The sequence below is a fragment of the Mastomys coucha genome, unplaced genomic scaffold (assembly GCF_008632895.1).
Source record: "Mastomys coucha isolate ucsf_1 unplaced genomic scaffold, UCSF_Mcou_1 pScaffold17, whole genome shotgun sequence".
NCBI lineage: Eukaryota > Metazoa > Chordata > Mammalia > Rodentia > Muridae > Mastomys > Mastomys coucha.
In genome coordinates this window covers 29,411,799-29,429,147 of record NW_022196899.1, presented here as the reverse complement: position 1 = coordinate 29,429,147, position 17,349 = coordinate 29,411,799, and the positions used below count along the sequence as shown (strand labels likewise).

At 38.7% G+C, this 17,349-nt stretch overlaps 1 protein-coding gene across 3 annotated transcripts in view; it reads right to left on the bottom strand.

Annotated features, from left to right (window-relative positions):
• The window catches only part of Atp11b (ATPase phospholipid transporting 11B (putative)), a 102,720-nt gene that overhangs the window by 34,453 nt on the left and 50,918 nt on the right, over positions 1 to 17,349 (bottom strand). For all 3 annotated transcript variants that reach the window (XM_031376607.1, XM_031376608.1, XM_031376609.1), the window contains 8 exons: positions 15,981 to 16,199; positions 15,290 to 15,465; positions 14,874 to 14,942; positions 13,395 to 13,468; positions 13,216 to 13,319; positions 11,304 to 11,485; positions 9,723 to 9,926; positions 3,124 to 3,277 (listed from right to left, as the gene is read on the bottom strand). In XM_031376607.1, the coding sequence (XP_031232467.1) occupies positions 3,124 to 3,277; positions 9,723 to 9,926; positions 11,304 to 11,485; positions 13,216 to 13,319; positions 13,395 to 13,468; positions 14,874 to 14,942; positions 15,290 to 15,465; positions 15,981 to 16,199 (1,182 nt within the window). The remainder of the gene's footprint in view (positions 1 to 3,123; positions 3,278 to 9,722; positions 9,927 to 11,303; positions 11,486 to 13,215; positions 13,320 to 13,394; positions 13,469 to 14,873; positions 14,943 to 15,289; positions 15,466 to 15,980; positions 16,200 to 17,349) is intronic.

Genomic DNA, 17,349 nt, shown 5'->3' with positions numbered 1-17,349 from the left:
GATGCTAGGATTTACAGGTATGTGGCCCTATGTTGAAGCTGATAACTTTTTTTTAATTGATTTAAATTTTATTGCATTATGATGAGAAAAGGCACATGATTTCAATTTATCTGAATTTGTTAACATTTAAAAACATATTTTAAGTAAATAGAATTACATCACATTCTTGTTTCCCTTTTGTACCCCAACTCCTCCCAGAGACTCCCCTTCAATACCTACAATACCTTTTTTTGTCATACGCTTTAAAATTTATAAAATATTATAGAAATAAAAATGAGTATATAAAAGTTGTTTGATATAAAACAACAATCAATTTAAGTCTTATTTGATGCTTGTCTACAGCAATACTGCAAATACATACATTTTTCTCAATATAAATTTTAAATAACTCCAAACATATTAACTGTATATTTTAAAATAATATATCACTACTAGTATTTTAAAAATGAACATAAATATATAAAGTCTTTTTGTTTGTTTGTTTTGTATTTAGTAGAGCTTAAATTCTTGGCTCTTACTGTGTGTGGTACAAGCACAAAATAAGAACAATTTTTAGACATTGGAGTTCACTGTAATAAGGCTATACTTCAATGACCCTCACATCACCAAAGGATTTTACCTCCATTGTTCCTAAGCTGAGAGTTGACAGTTCTGCTGCGCCAAGGAATGAATTGTAGGCACGATTTTTGGATACAGATTTCCTGCTATGGTCAAAGCTATTTGACTTGAGTGAGTGACTTCATTCTCAGCCCACAGAGAACAGGTTACATTCATTTAAGAAATGGTGTGTGTATTAAGATGGTCTATCCATAAAGTCATTCACCAACTGTTTCAATGAACAATAGTTCTTCTTGGAGGGTGGCACAGACATTAGGTGAGGGTAAGAATTTGGTTCATTAGCTGTGATAATTTGGAAAAGCATTCATCTCAGAGAAAGAGTAAAGTCCTTTTCTTCAAACTTGATACAAGAGTTACAAATGTCACTCAAAGCATTCAGTCTCACTCTTTGTTGTTCTCTTACAAGCCACCCCCCAAGTTAATTGTCTACACTTCTTTTGGCTGTATGAATACTTTTGAAGTATGTAAGCTGTTCTAAAAACCATAGTATAGTGTAAAAACATCAAATAAGCAATACTACTAATAGGTTGAGATAGGAGAAGCATGATTTTAAGACCATTATGTGGCACACAGCAAGACACTGTCACATACAAACAAGCAGAAAGTGTATATTGATTGTATAATATTGGGACTTATTTCTCCAATTTCCAAATTAGAGAGACCACTGGATGACAGTCAACAAATTTCGAATTCCTCACACTTTTGGATTTCAACTGATTAGGATACGTTCATAATATTAATTTTCATGTTAAGATATTTAAAAAAGTAATTGTTACTTCCTGTTGTTTTTGTTGTAAGAGATGGAATTAGTTTTGTGTGGGTTTGTTGAAAGATTACTTTCTTGCTTCTTCTAGGGTGTAGTTTTGCTCCTTATGTTGATGTTTTCCATCTATTTTCCTTTGTAGGGCTGGATTTGTAGAAAGATATTGTGTAAATTCCGTTTTGTCATGGAGTATCTTGGTTTTGAGTTTTGCTAGGTATAGTAGGCTGGGCTAGCATTTGTGTTCTCATACAGTCTGTAAGACATCTGCCCAGGATCTTGTAGCTTTCATAGTCTTGGGTGAGAAGTCTGGTGTAATTCTGATAGACCTGCCTTTATATATGTTATTTGACCTTCTTCCTTTACTGCTTTTAAAAGTTTCTTTGTTTAGTGCATTTAGTGTTTTGATTATTATGTGATGGGAGGAATTTCTTTTCTGGTCCAGTCTATTTGGAGTTCTGTAGGCTTCTTGTATGTTTGTGGGCATCTCTTTCTTAAGGTTAGGGAAGTTTTCTTCTATAATTTTGTTGAAGATATTTACTGGCCCATTACATTGGGAGTCTTCACTCTCTTCTATACCTATTAACCTTAGGTTTGGTCTTCTCATAGCATCCTGGATTTCCTGGATGTTTGGGGTTAGGAGCTTTTTGCATTTTCTTTGACTGTTGTGTCAATGTTTTCTATGGTGTCTTCTGCCCCTGAGATTCTCTCTTCTATCTCTTGCATTCTGTTGGTAATGCTTGCATCTATGACTCCTGATTTCTTTCTTAGGTTTTGTATCTCCAGGGTTGTCTCTCTTTCTGATTTCTTTATTGTTTCTATTTCCATTTTTAGATCCTGGATGGTTTTGTTCATTTCCTTCACCTGTTTGGTTGTGTTTTCCTGTAGTTCTTTAAGGGATTTTTGTGTTTCCTCTTGAAGGGCTTCTAGCTGTTTACCTGTGTTCTCCTGTATTTCTTTGAGGGAGTTATTTATGACTTTCTTAAAGTCCTGTATCATCATCATGAGAAGTGATTTTAGATATGAATCTTGCTTTTCCGGTATGATGGTGTGTCTAGGACTTGCTATGGTGGGAGTATTGGGTTCTGATGATGCCAAGTGACCTTGGTTTGTGTTGTTTATTTTCTTACACTTGGCCCCCCCCATCTGGTTATCTCTAGTGCTACCTGCCCTGGCTAAATCTGACTGGAGCCTGTCTTTCCTGTGATCCTGGTTGTGTCAAAACTCCTCAGAGTCAAGCTGTCTCTGTGATCCTATGATTCTGGGATCCTGTGATTGTAGGCCTGTTAGAATGCCAGGGAGGGGAGCTTCCTCTGGATGTTGTGGGACTGGCTGCAAAATTTGCACCCAAGGTCTGCTCAGGGCACAACCCCAGATAGACTGGAAGCAACTTGAGCCACTGGGCTGGTGGAGTTCCTGTGTGCCTGGGTCCTGCTGGTCCCAGTTATTCCCAGTGTTGGGACAGCTGCTGTGTCCTCCTTACCTCTGATCTTGGGTGTGTTAGAGGACCTAGGAGTAGAGCTTACTCTGGGTGTTGTGGGATTGGCTGCAGAGTTTGCGCCCAAGGTCTGCTCAGGGCACTGGCCCAGACAGACTGGAAGGAACCAGTGCCACTGGGCTGGTTTAATAAAGAATTATCTTGTTTGTTCTTCCTGTCCTTTCCTTATTCCTTCTCTCTCCCTTCCTTACAAAGTATTTTTACCTCTAAATATTTCAGTGGAACTTTTTTTATGATCTATACTTACTTTTGCTTTCTGTAAAGGTGCCATGCGACAGCATAATACAGCTGAACAGTTCCTGCAAACCTCCATAAATAGCTTTTCATGTTCCCTGAGTGCAAGAGATAAGCTGGTCCCATCTACTACCAGCCCATGCTGAATCACATGGTCCTCTGTAATTCTAGAAAAGAAAATAATTAGATCTACATCATACTCTGAAGCCAGATTATTTACTTATTGAAAGATGGACAGTTCAACCAGAGTACTACTGAATCACCTATGTGTAAGTGAACAAACTCAGTTGTATTACTTGAAAGATAAAATGTAGCTTTTGTACAAAAAGAGAAATACTACTAATGATAATAACAAATTTACCAAAAGAACACATATAGAAGACCAAAAGAAAACATGCAAAAATGCAATCAGTAAGCTTTACATACTTGTATAGTGTTATCAACACTGTATCTTCCTTACAATTTTCAGTGTTTTTAAGTGATATTACTTTTTAAAATGTTTATGTTTTATTCCTATATTGTGTGTGCAAATATGTATGCCCACATGTAGAAGTCAAAGGACAACTTGAAAAAAATGGTTCACTTTTTCCATGTGAGTCTCAGGGACTGAACTCGTGTAGTAAGGCTTGGGAACAGGCACGTTTACTTACTGAGCCATCTCACTGGTGTAACATAACTTTCAATAACCAATAAGTAATTTTAGAATATCTACATATATCCCAAATCATTCTGGGCACTTAATTTGTTCCTGTTATTATTCTTCTTAAATATTAACTCATCACAATGGTATTCATATGCTCTCAAAAATAGCACAATTTCCAAGATGAAGTACAAAGACTTGTCTAGAAGTAACACTTTTTTTTGGGGGGGGGGGGTGTTTCGAGACAGGGTTTCTCTGTGTAGCCCTGGCTGTCCTGGAACTCACTCTGTAGACCAGGCTGGCCTCAAGCTCAGAAATCTGCCTGCTTCTGCCTCCCAAGTGCTGAGATTAAAGGCGTGTGCCACCACTGCCTGACGAAATAACACTCTTAAAGTAGCAGTAAAGGGCGTGAGATCTCAGCTTCTCATGGCCTGCTACCATTCTCTGACATTATCGACTCTAGCCCCTGGAAATACCCATCTGAGCCTCATTCTTCTATAAAGTACCTTGGTCAGAATGCTCCCTCACAGCAGTAGTAAAGCTAATGAATACAAAGTTGGTGTGAGGGAGTGGGCTGTTGCTATGAAGACCATGGCCATGCTGATTTTCTGGTTTGTTCTGTTCTGTTTGTAGGGATGTGGAAGACTATGAAATTCTGGACTAGAAAGCATTTTAATGCTGAAATCAGCACTCATAAGGCCATCCTAGCAGCAGCCTGGGTGGCAGTGCTAAAAGCAATGCAGACTACAGGCCTGGCTTAAGAGGTTTCAGAGGAGCTGGGCGGTGGTGGCGAACGCCTTTAATACCAGCACTTAGAAGGCAAGAGGCAGGAGGATTTCTGAGTTCGAGGCTAGCCTAGTCTACAGAGTGAGTTCCAAGACAGCCAGGGCTACACGGAGAAACCCTGACTCAAAAAAACCAAGAGAGAAAAAAAAGAGAGATTTCAGAGGAAGGCAAGGACTTTAACAGTAATGGAGCTAGAGAAAGGACCCAAGGAGCTGAAGGGGTTTGCAGCCACTTAGGAGGAACAACAATATGAACTAACCAGTACCCCCAGAGCTCCCAGAGACTAAACCACCAACCAAAGAGTACACATGGTGGGACTTTTGGCTCCAGCTGCATATGTAGCAGAGGATGGCCTTGTGGGACATCAATGGGAGGAGAGGCCCTTAGTCCTGTGAAGGCTCGATGCCCCAGTGTAGAGGAATGCCAGGACAGGTAAGCTGGAGTGGGTAAATTGGTGAGCCGGAGAAGTGGGGATGGGATAGGGGGTTTTCGGAGGGGAAATGAGAAAAGTGAATAACATTTGAAAATTAAATATAAAAAGTATCTAATAAAAAAGTAAAAAAAAAATGTATACACTGAATCTCAGAAGAGATTGGACTTATAAACAGTATTGAAACTATGAAAGACTACAGGAACATACAGGAACATATAAAGTAAGAATAAATGCATTTTGCATTGTGAATGTGGGGGTTTAAATGAGGCATGTCCCCTGTAGTCTTGAGTGTCTGTAAACTTGGTCTCTCCGGATGTGGGAAGTTTTAGGATGAACAGGCAAGGTTGCAGGAAGTATGCTACTGAAGACAAGTTTAAGAGTTCAATGACATGCACAGTTCCAGTTTCTCCTTCACTCTTGTAATAAAGGGTACTTAGCTTCCTACTTTGGCTACCATGCTGTCTCTACCATCATGGATTCATCCTCTGAACCTATAAGCCAAAATACACTACAAAAAAATATATATCTTTTTGAGAAACCATCCTGAAACTGAACTGAAAACATCCTCCCTGCTGGTTAGCTTTCATAATGCCAGAAGGAACCCTGTAGGCTACTAGGGGAGAAAAGCCACTAGTGGTATTGCCCAGCAGTTAACTTAGTATGTTGTAATACCGACATGCCAAGCAAGATGTGCCCACCAGTAAAACAGTGGCATGACAGTTACGGGGTAACTAATTACATTTGGATGAAAGCTGAGGTCTGCTTCACAAGAGGGAATTCATGGCTGTTACTGTAAACCTGGGCAAAAGCCCACAGCTAGCTCAATCAAACTGCCTTCTAAAATCTATACTTACACCTTTAGATTAATGCTATATTCAGCCTTGAAGAGAGAAACTTCCCTGTGGCAGTCAGCAGTTAATACAGAGACTCTTACTCTTGCCAGAGCGGTGAGAGTAAGTGACCACTGACTGCTCAACCCTAAGATATCCATACCACCCTTTCTTTCCCACTCTTGGGTCAGAGAATACTATAAAAGGTGATGTGAAGAGAATGTAAGAGCGGAGGAAGGGCAGGAGAGTGTTTTCTGACATCATATAACTCATGAACTCACAGCAGCTATGGTTACTTAAAAGACACCAGATGAATAAGGATTCCAGCAGACAGCACTAATTAGTAGGTTCAAGAAACCAAAAATACAAATGAAAATAAAGATGACATGCAATTGTTGCCTGGGGGTGGGGGATGAGAACAGAGAGTGTGGGATACACATGATCAAGATTCATTGTTTACATGTATGAATTTGTAACAGTGGGGGATGGGGAACTGGGGGTAGTCACTAGAAAGTCCCAGACTCCAGGGAAGCGAGAGGCTCCCAGGAGCCAATGGTGATGACTTTAGTCAAAATACCCAACAAAGGGAAAATACAACCTGTAGTGACCACCTCTGGGAGATAAGCATGGTCCCCAGTTGAGGGATAGAGCCACCCACCCACCTCAAAATGTTTAACCCAGATATGTTCCTGTCCAAAGGAAACACAGGGACAAAAAATGCAAAGAGACTGAAAGAAAGGCTATCCAGGGATCGTCCCACCTAGGGATCCATCCTCCAAGCCCCCACAGGATTTCTGATCTCAAGCACTTGCCGACAGGAGCCTGATATGGCTGTTCCCTAAGAGGTTCTACCTGCACCTGACCAATAATATGCCAATACAACCAACCATCTGACTGAGCCCAAGGACCCCAATGGAAGAGGACTGAAGGAGCTGAAGGGGACTGCAACCCTATAGGAAGAATAATATCAACTAACTAGACCACCCAGAACTCCTAGGGAGTAAATCACCAACCAAAGAGTATACATGGAGGGAGCCAGGACTCCAGATACATATATGTAGCAGAGGATGGCTTTATCTGACATCAATGGGAGGGGAGGCCCTTGATCCTGTTGAAGGTTTGATGCCCCAGCATAGGGGGATGCTAGAGTGGTGAGATGGGAGTGGATGAGCACCTTCATAGAGGCAAAGGGGAGGGAGAGGAAGGGGAATGGGATAGAGGGATTGTGGAGGGGTAACCAGCAAAGGGGATGTAATTTGAAATGTAAATGAATAAAATGATTGCTAAAAAAAATTAAAAATAGGGTACAGAGCTAAACAGAATTCACAACAGAAGAATCACAAACGGCTGAGAAGCACTTAAAAGTGTTCAAAGTCCTTAGTCATAAGGGAAATGCAAATCAAAACGACCCTGAGATTCTTTCCATCTTACACCACTCAGAATGGCTAAGATCAAAAATTCAAGAGGTAGCAGATGCTGGTGAGGATGTGGAGAAAGAGGAAAACTCCATTGCTGGTGGGATTGCAAGCTGGTACAACCACTTTGGAAATCAATCTGGCAATGCTCAGAAAATTGGAAATAGAGCTACCTGAGAACCCAGCTATACCACACCTGGGCATATACCCAAAAGATGCTCCAACATATAACAAGGACACATGCTCTACTATGTTCATAGCAGCCTTATCTAAAATAGCCAGAAGCTGGAAACAACCCAGATGTCCCTCAACGGAAAAACAGATATTGAAAATGTGGTTCATTTACACAATGGAAATACTATTCATCTATTAAAAACGAGGACATAATGAATTTTAATGGCAAATGGATGGAACTAGAAAATATCACCCTGAGTGAGGCAACCCACAAACAAAAGGACATGCATGGTATGTACTCATTTATAAATCGATATTAGCCAAAAAGAACAGAATACCTAGGATATAACCCACAACAGACTGTAAGAAGTTTAACAAGAAGGCCCAAGTAAGGATGCTTCAATCCCACTTAGAGGAGGGAATAAAATAATCACAGGGGACAAAGGGAGTGAGGCACTTGGATGGGAGAGGGGTGAGGAAGGGGAAAGGGGAACAGGATCAGGTGCAGGGGTGGGGAAAGGAATGACAGGAGAGAAGCCCAGAGGGCCAGGTGAATGAATGGGAACATATGCAACCTCTGGGAGTGGGTGGCGGGAGGACACTCTAGAAAGTACCAGAGACCAGGGAGGTGAGAGACTCTTAGGAATCAATGGGAGGGACCTTAGATGAAATGTCTAACAGTAGGGAGAGAGAACTCGAAGTGTCCACCTTCTACAAGAAAGAAAGAGGGACAGGGTGAACAACCCACAGTCAAAATTTCTGATTCAGAATTGTTCCTGTCTGCAGGAACTACAGAAGAGACTGAAGGAAAGGTGTCCAGTGACCAGCCCAACTTGGGATCCATCTCATAGGGGTGGGCATCATGTCCTGACACTATTACTGATGCTATGGTGTGCTTATAGAGAGGACCCTAGCATGGTGAGAGGCCCTACCAGCAGCTGACTGAGACAGATGTAACCATTGGACTGAAGTCAGGGACCCCTATGGTTGAATTAGGGGAAGGATTGAAGAAGCTTTAGTGGAAAGTGACCCCATAGGAAGACCAGCAGTCTCAACTAACCTGGACCCCTGGAAGCTCTCAGAGACTGAGCTACCAACTAGCCAGCACTAAAGGCTGGTCCAAGGCCTCCAGGACATATATAGCAGAGGACTGCCTGGTCTAATCCTGTAGAGACTTGAGGCCCCAGGGAAGGGTTGTCTGGTGGGGAGGGGAGGAGAGAGCACCCTCTTGGAGGCAAAGGGGAAGAATGGCACAACAAACTGTAGAAGGGGGTCCAGGGGAAACAGCTGGAATAATAACTCAATACAATAATTTTACAAATAAGAACAGAAGGTAGACTATTTCAAAAAAAGTTACTGTTGTTTGTCCTGGAAAAAGAGAATGTGCCTGGGACTCTCCATGAGGAGCTCCATTTGACTGTTTCAGCTTCTCTAGTCATTCGGGACTTTTTGTTTTTTGTTTTGTTTTGTTTTGGAGACAGGGTTTCCCTGTGTAGCCCTGGCTGGAGTTTAGAAGTTCTTACTTTCAGCAAAATGGCAGGTTGCAAAATTAACATTCCCAAATCAGTAGCCTTCCTATATACCAAAGACAGACAGAATGGGAAACAAAGTCAGGGCAACAGTTGCCTCATCCACAACAGCCAGAAAAAATAAACAACAAAACCCCAAAGACAAACAACTATCAAATAAAACTTTAAAAAAAACTAAAGAAGACAGCAGATGATGAAGAGACCTCCCATAACATGGATTGGTATGATTAATATTGTGAAAATGTCCATCATCCCTCTAAAACCAATCTATAGGTTTAATGCAATTTCCACAAAACAATCAAATGTAGTTCTTCACAGACATTGAAAAACAATATTAAAATTCACAAAGAAGCATAAAAATAGCTAAAGCAGTCCAGAACAATGAAAACACTGCTGCTTGCAACCATTCCTGATTGCAAGTCAGACTACAGCCATAGTGGTAAAGACACCACAGCACTAGCACACACAGACACACTCCAAAGGACCAGAACTGAGGAACAGATGAACACCCACACACTCATACACACTTTTTTTTTGACAAAGATGCTAAAAACATACATCGGAAAAAAGACTCCATCTTTTCAACTCTAGTTCCATGGGCTGCAATACTCTCTTCTACAGTGAGTATGAGGCATGCACATGGTAACATAGACATATGTGTATGAGAATAGCCATATGGTATACATAAAAATCAAACATTAAAAACTGTTTTTTAATTAAAAAATTAAATTTAAAGCAACCTTTTTCTATATGTAGGCTGATGAAAGCAGGAAGTGGTAAGCTGGCCCAGACATTGCTGTCTCACCTTCTGGCAAGCTGCCTCAACTGTTCAGCACATCCACTGTCTGACTTCTGGTTGATAAGTTCCAGGATATTCATAGTTCTATGAAAATGTCCACATGATAAACTCACACTGACAGCTGTTTCATGTTTGTCTCCAGTAAGTACCCATACTTTAATACCAGCCATCCTCAGTGCTTCAATAGTTTCTCGAACTTTATCTTGTAGTCTAAAAACAAAAGAAACAAAATTTGTAGTGTATGTTAAGTATAAGCTACACAATTCATATAAAGTATAGACTCTATAGGAATATTATACAGTATCAACTTAACTGAAATTTTCCTTCATTATGTAAGAAACAAGAATAAATTACCACTGGCTATCTAGTTCAAACAAAGCCAATCAATTAAAATTCACAACTGTATGTTTTTAAGGGTATTATCAACAGAGTTGGTTTTTATGAACACAATTAACTCAGCAGCCTTCATAAACTTATCTCACAGGGAAGTGGTACTGGGAGAGGGGGACTGGATCAAGGCCTGGTGCATACTTTGCAGAAAATGTGCTACTACAAATTCTGAAATTTCAAACCAAAGATCACCCAGTCCTGAAGAAAGTCACTCTGAGGGCGAACCATCCAGACTACAGAAAATACAGGACTACAGAACTTCATGTTAAGAAGAACTTCATGCTTAAGACATCTAATGAAAACAACTGAAAGGACAATGAAAACCCATACTTAAACATGTTCACCTCTGTAGATATAAAGAACACCAGAGAACAGGCTTAACTTACAAAAAACAATCTAATTCATAGAATTCAATTTAATTCAAACTAACACTGACACAGATGCTGGGTTAAAAGAAACTGAAAAAGTTGCAAGGAATTTATACACTAGCAGAAGAGTAAAATCTTTAAACAAATAATTTAATACAGCATCAAAACACAAAACAAAATAGCAACAGAGTATTCACAAAGAAGAGCATTTTCAATCATATCAGTTGTCAGAAAAGACCTTCCTGGATGAGAGTTAGTTATGACTACATTTTGTTCACAAATGTACAGCCTTGCCAAGGAACAAAGACAGGACCACAAGTGTCACCTATGTGTTGTATAGCCCAGCAGTCAGTGTGGCATTACTGAAGCATGCAGGAGATTGGGCAGGGGTGGGAAGGGGAGGATGGAGAGATGTGTGAGTGTTTGGGACAGTATGACACACTGAGGAAGAGTAACCTAGAAATATAATACAGATAATTGTTTCTATTTCAAGTATCTAGAAATCTTAAATATCTAATGCTGGAATAAAACAGTATTATTCACAGTGAAAAAATTAAAGCTTTAGTTCCCTATTTTGTTACATGATGTTAATTAATGGTATTTATTTTCATACACTAGAAGCACTTGACTAAACTGTTCTTTAAAAGAAAGATACCGGGGGCTGGAGAGATGGCTCAGCAGTTAAGAGCACTGACTGCTACTTCAGAGATCCCGAGTTCAAATCCCAGCAACCACATAGTGGCTCACAACCATTTGTAATGGGTAAAATAAATAAATAAGTGAATAAATCTTAAAGAAAAGAAGAACTCTGCCTGCTTCTGATACTTGCCTGTCTTCTACTGCTGTGGCTCCTAGCAATATCAGGTCTTTTTCAATGTACTGGAAGACATCAGCCAACTTCTCTTCCCGATGCTGCAAGGCAGTCCTGGCTTCAAACAGGCGCCTGTCTACATCCTCATACTCTGTAGCTGTAAACTGTCTGTAAGCTATACACAGTGTCCGCAGTCCTTTCTAAAAGAAATGAAAAGGAAAGACACACAAGCACACAGCTCTGTAAGAGTCAGATTTGTAACCTGACTTTAAATACGGCCATCTTGTCTTCACTGTGACTTGGAACTACACAAACTTAGCAATCCTTACCTGACTGCTTTGATTATACAGACCTCAAATTTTCTTAATCTCTGACAATTAGCATCCAAATCTAAAAGATTTCTTACTACATATTTTCCTTAGAAAAACCCAAAATAAATGTTCTAGCAATAGAACTTGAAGAGAGCAGATTTTAAAACACCATATGACCATGTTTAGCAAATCTGTAAATAGTGCCATTTCCTGATTTGTAAATAACACTCTTGTAAATAACCTTTAAGAGGTCAATAGATATAAATATATGTACTAATTAATTCACTTTACAATAACTAGATATGGATACTGTTCTGGACAACAAAATGTCTATGTGGTTAGATACTATAATAGATAGATCAATTAGACTGTAGGCAATTGCAAACCAAGTAGGTAAGGAGAAGCCCAAGTATGCAGCACACATAGAAATATGAGCAGGAGAGATCCTGAATTAGGTTTTCTGCTTTTGCAAGAGTTTCTTGGTTTTTTTTCCTTTTAAATTAGAATTATATATAAAATTAACTCTTTTAAAGAGTACCATGCAATACTTTTTAGAATACTTACAAAACTGTTGCACTACCAGAATATTTCACCAGCAATGGACTCCCTATCCATCAGAAGCCACGCCCTTCTTTTCCCTTCATCTAGAAGCCTTTGGAAACTGCTCATTTGTCTTATCTCTATGAATCTGCCTTATGCTGAATCTTTCATATAGATATACTGTGTGGTCTCTTATGACTGGCTTCTTTCAGCAAAGTTTTCAATGTTCATCCATGCTGTAGCATCTACAAGATACCAGTACCTTATTTCTCTTAATGACTAAGTAATTTCTCATTACATTGCTATGTCATATTTTATCTACTCATCAAGCTGGGCATCAAGACTTTTCCAATTTGTGGCTCCGAGCACACATTCATTAGATACACCTTTCCCTTTCTCTTTGGTGTATACCTAGGTATATAGCTAGGTCAAGTTATAACTTTATTTCTACCTTTGGAAGACTGACAAAGTGTTCAATGGCTACATGATTTATATAATGTGTGCAATCTCTAGTTTCTACACTTCCTGGAGCTCTTCCATACTCCTCTAGAAAGCCTGTTTCTGCCTTGTGAGTATGTACTCTACACTTAATTTTTTCTTCTTTAAAAGCCTGGGTTTAATTATGTTGCCCTACTTGCTCTTACATTTCTGGGCTCAAGCTCTGTCTTATTTCTGCCTTTCCACCATAGGACCAGGATAAATTGGGGGGTGGGGGGAGAAAGCAGAAGGGAAGGGAGGAAGAGGAAAAGAACAAAGACACCAAGCCATTCAGGGGATGAAGCCCAAAGATTTGTGCTTCACTCTAAGCCCCAAATACTCATTTTCGTTAAGAGTACAGTTTGGGCAATATATGCAACCAGAAGTCCCTACAAGAAGAGGCTGGAAGAAAATTTCAAGTTACTAGGTTAAAAATTAGTTTTTACAAGTATAAAGAGCCAATGTTTAATGCAAAAGAACAAAGAATTCCAGAATTTCTAAAACTTCAATTATCTACTAACAAGATGAAACTGCAACCTCTCACAAGTGTATTTCCAAGTTTCTTTGATTTTGTTTTTTTAATCATAGCTACCTTTACTTACCAAAGCAAACTCATCAACATGAATTCTGGTTTTTGCTATTTCTCCACCTATACATTTAGGGAGAATTGAAGATTCTGCTCCTTTAGCAAATAAAAGCTTCTCACCTAAAAAAACAAACAAACTAGTTATCAAGCTCTATATTAGGTAAATAAATATTCATAACAGTTTAGCTTGGTTACCTGAAGGTGCCTGAACAATTACACTCATTCTCCTACGATCTGAATCAAATTCCAGAATATGAAGCAATTTGTACCTAAAAATTAAGAATGATAATCCTTAATTTTTTCAAGTATTAACATTTAAATATTTAGAAAGAATAAAAGATAAAAGACAAGCATAAAGCAGTAGTAAGACCTACCTTTGCATGACGATAGTAGACTCTAAATCATCAATAGTAGTACTGCACACAAAGGAGGTGCTACTCCATTCTCAACAACTACCATATACTTTACAGACCTTGGGTCACGTGGTTCCCACAGAAGCCAAGGTGAGGACCACTAGAAAGACTATATACCTAATAAGTTGGTAACTGGTAGAGAAGGAACCCAGTTCTACCTGCCTGATTCTCTATCATCTCCTGTCCTAACACATCAGCCCAATTCAACCTTTATGCAGTCTTAAAGTTTGTCAGCAATGATTCTGGACCTGGGGTGGGTGAATGAGGTGGAGGGTCAGGAAGAAAATGTCTCTGTAATGAACTGAGAGCAAATTTATGAGAATAACTGTAGTGAGGTTGGAAAAATCTTCCAGGAGATAATTCTATAATGGTGTGTAAGCAATGAATGTTTTTTGTTGACAACAGATTCCCTCATGAAAGCAGCTTCTGATTAGGTCTTACTTCTTTAGTATAGAAAAGCACAGCAAGGGTTGAGGTACACAGACAACAGGCAACAGGGCCAACTTATTAGTGTAGAAAGAGGATAAGGAGACTGCTGTTCCTGAATACCTGGACATAAAATTACAGACAACACAAGGGAACTTATGCTGCAGTGGAGCTTCATGGCACAGCATTTGCCTAACATTCCTGACACACTGGTTTTGATCTCCATTACCACAAAAACAAAAAAAGATCTTTCTTTTTCTAATGACCTGTGTATTCTCAACCACAAGAGTGTTTAACAGAAAAAAGTAAATTCAGTAAACAGGATACAATGTAATACCAATATCACTCTATAGCCAGAGGTTAGCAAATGTTTCACATAGTCAGCAAGTATTTTAGACTTTACAAGCCATATATATATATATATATATATATATCTGTTGTATATTAGGACTTATTCTTATATTACAAGACAAGTATTCTAACACTAAACTATAGCCTCAGTCTCTTTTTTTTTTTTTTTTTTTTTTTTTTTTTTTTTTGCTTTTTACATTTTGAGATAGGTTCTTACTAAGTTTCCTGGGCTGGCTGACTTTATGGCCTAGGCAGGTCTTGAACTTGTGATCATCTGGCTATAGTCTCCATACTACCAGAGCTATTTTCTTCTCTCTCCTCTTCCCTTACTCCCTCTTTATTTTGTAAACAGCTCTAAATGCAATCTAACATAGCTCACAGCCTATACAAAAACACACTGGAGGACAGAATTGACCTACAGGTCAAATTTGTTGATCCCTATCCTGTACTTATTATAAAGTCTTATATATTTCAAATAATTTACCTTTCCAATCTTCCAAGTACTTTAACCTCCATAGTTTCTTCAGAAATGCCTATAAATATAATACCAGCTCTAGGAATAAAAAGAAGTAATAAGATTTAGGGGAAGATATTTCATGTTCCACAATATAACTTTATAACATGGTTTGAATGAAGATACATTAATTGAAAGTTTAAGTTACAATATTGCCTTTAAATAATATGACACTCTTAAGAACTTGACAGGCTAGACTACATCCAAAACAATGCAAAGTATCTTCACAAGTTTTATTATACAAAATTCATACTAAATAATTTTTAAAATATCATTTAAAAAACCCAAATTTATATTTGAGAACTTTATATGGCACTTCTCTAATATTCTAACATTTGTTTCAAGAGTATTCTTTGAGGATCAAAAAATCACCAAGGCACAATCACCTTGCTGCAGCTTCCACCAGAGCCTTTTCATCAGGTGAAGATGCATAGTACTCCAGCTGTGCAGGCGCCAGGTTGGGCTGCCAGGGACCATCCCCAATGCCGTCGGTTTGAACACTGCTGATCTGTACAGTATGGCAAAGACTGACTGCTTTAAAGAACAGATCGTGTTCTCTGATCTGTAAAAACAGAGCACCATGATCAAAGCATATTCTGGTTCCATATAGGAAAACAGACATAGACCCTGAGAGCTAAAACAAGAGTTCTACAACCTGAATTTCCTGAGAAAGAGCTGCAACTTGTGGGTTTCAATCTTATACTTTTTTAGTAGCCTTTGGTATAAGTGCATCTTTTTAGAAAGCATAAGCTGCAAGCTAGGGAGAATATGTCCTTGTGAAGAAGTCAGGTCTCTGAAAGCACAAATACATATTGTTTCTCTTTTTCACTTCAAGGCAATAACAGCATTTCCTAACTGTTGCACTTGAATGACTAGCAAGCTAAGGCATTTAAGATGCTTAGTAATGATATGCTAAACTGGGCTATAACTACAGAGTCTCAGAATAGTATTTTGTGGTGCTAAATCAAAGATATCTGTATACTTGTAGCTTCACCGACAGGAATTTCCCCTTAGCCCATTTGTTAAAGAGAACTAATTCATAGGAAACCCATAATGATTAATATGGAAATTGCTTACTAGCTCAGTTTCACTTTCAGGACTAAGATGGGTTGAGTTGCTGAGATGGGATAAACTACCAAGAAAAGGCACGCTTCCTTCTGCGGAGTCTGGGCTTGGTCCTTCAGGTACAAGTTTACCATTGATCTCTTGGTATTTCAGGCCATTAATTGAACATTCTCGAAACTGCATCTCATTTTCTGTCAGTGTTCCAGTTTTATCTGTAAACACATATTCCACCTAGAGAAAGAAAACAAAAGAAACTTTTGTAGTTAGGAGTCAGTGTTGAATAAGGTAATAAAAATACTTAAAATTCACATATATACCTTTAGATACATGTTCATTTGTAGAGGTGACTGAGAATGAGGTGTAAGAATTTCATGTCTATCTCTTGGTCAAGATGGTATGATTTGACACTTACCATTGAAGTAAGAGTAGAATTGATGCTAAATAACATAGAAAGTGAATAGGGGCCAGGAGAGATGGTATAGAAACAGGGAAAGCATATCTCTCAATGTAAACACATACTCCACCTTTCTCTCCCTCCCCCCATCTCTGTCTCTGCCTCTCTCCCTCACACACACATATGCATGCACATAACTAGAAAAGTAAAAAGAAAGAAGCCATTATAGGAAAACAAACCAAAACAAAATACAGACCAATGTCTTTCATGAGTATATATACACACACATGTATACTAAGTCCAGAAATATATCATATGTATACAAGACATCATTACTTAGTGTGTACAATTAATCAGGTTAATGATACTTGGCCTTTATCCTGTTAATAAAATGGCCATCTCAGCAGATACAGCGAGCTCAGTTGATAAAAGCCCAACACTCTTTATGATAAAGGCTTCTTCAGGACTCAGTAATATCACACTGAGTGACTTCCTCTTACGAGCAGACATTAGGATAAGGTTGTCCTCACATATTTTATTCAACATTGTACTGAAATGTCTAGTCAGGAAAACGAAGTAGCAAGTTATCCTGATTAGGGGTAAATAGAAATAAAGCTATCTCCATTTGCATATCTAATAACCTTGCACATGCATCATCCAGGGGAATTAACTTTTTAAAAAATCTATTAGCAGTAATAAACAAGTTCAGTGAGATTCCAGCATAAAGGATCAATGTGCAAAATCAAAGAATTAAAGTGGAAAAACTGTTTTAACTAAGAAATAAAGACGGCTATGAAACTGTATTTTAAAGTCCATACCCTTGGGAGTTACAATCAAGGTAACTCGAATACTTGAGACACAGAAAGTCTTCGCTGTGAAATAATAACTTATTATATATACACAGTCTACATATACCACAGCCTACATATGTAGTCTTAGGTACTGGAGGGGCTGAGACAGGAAAATCATTTGAGTTAAGAGTTTCTT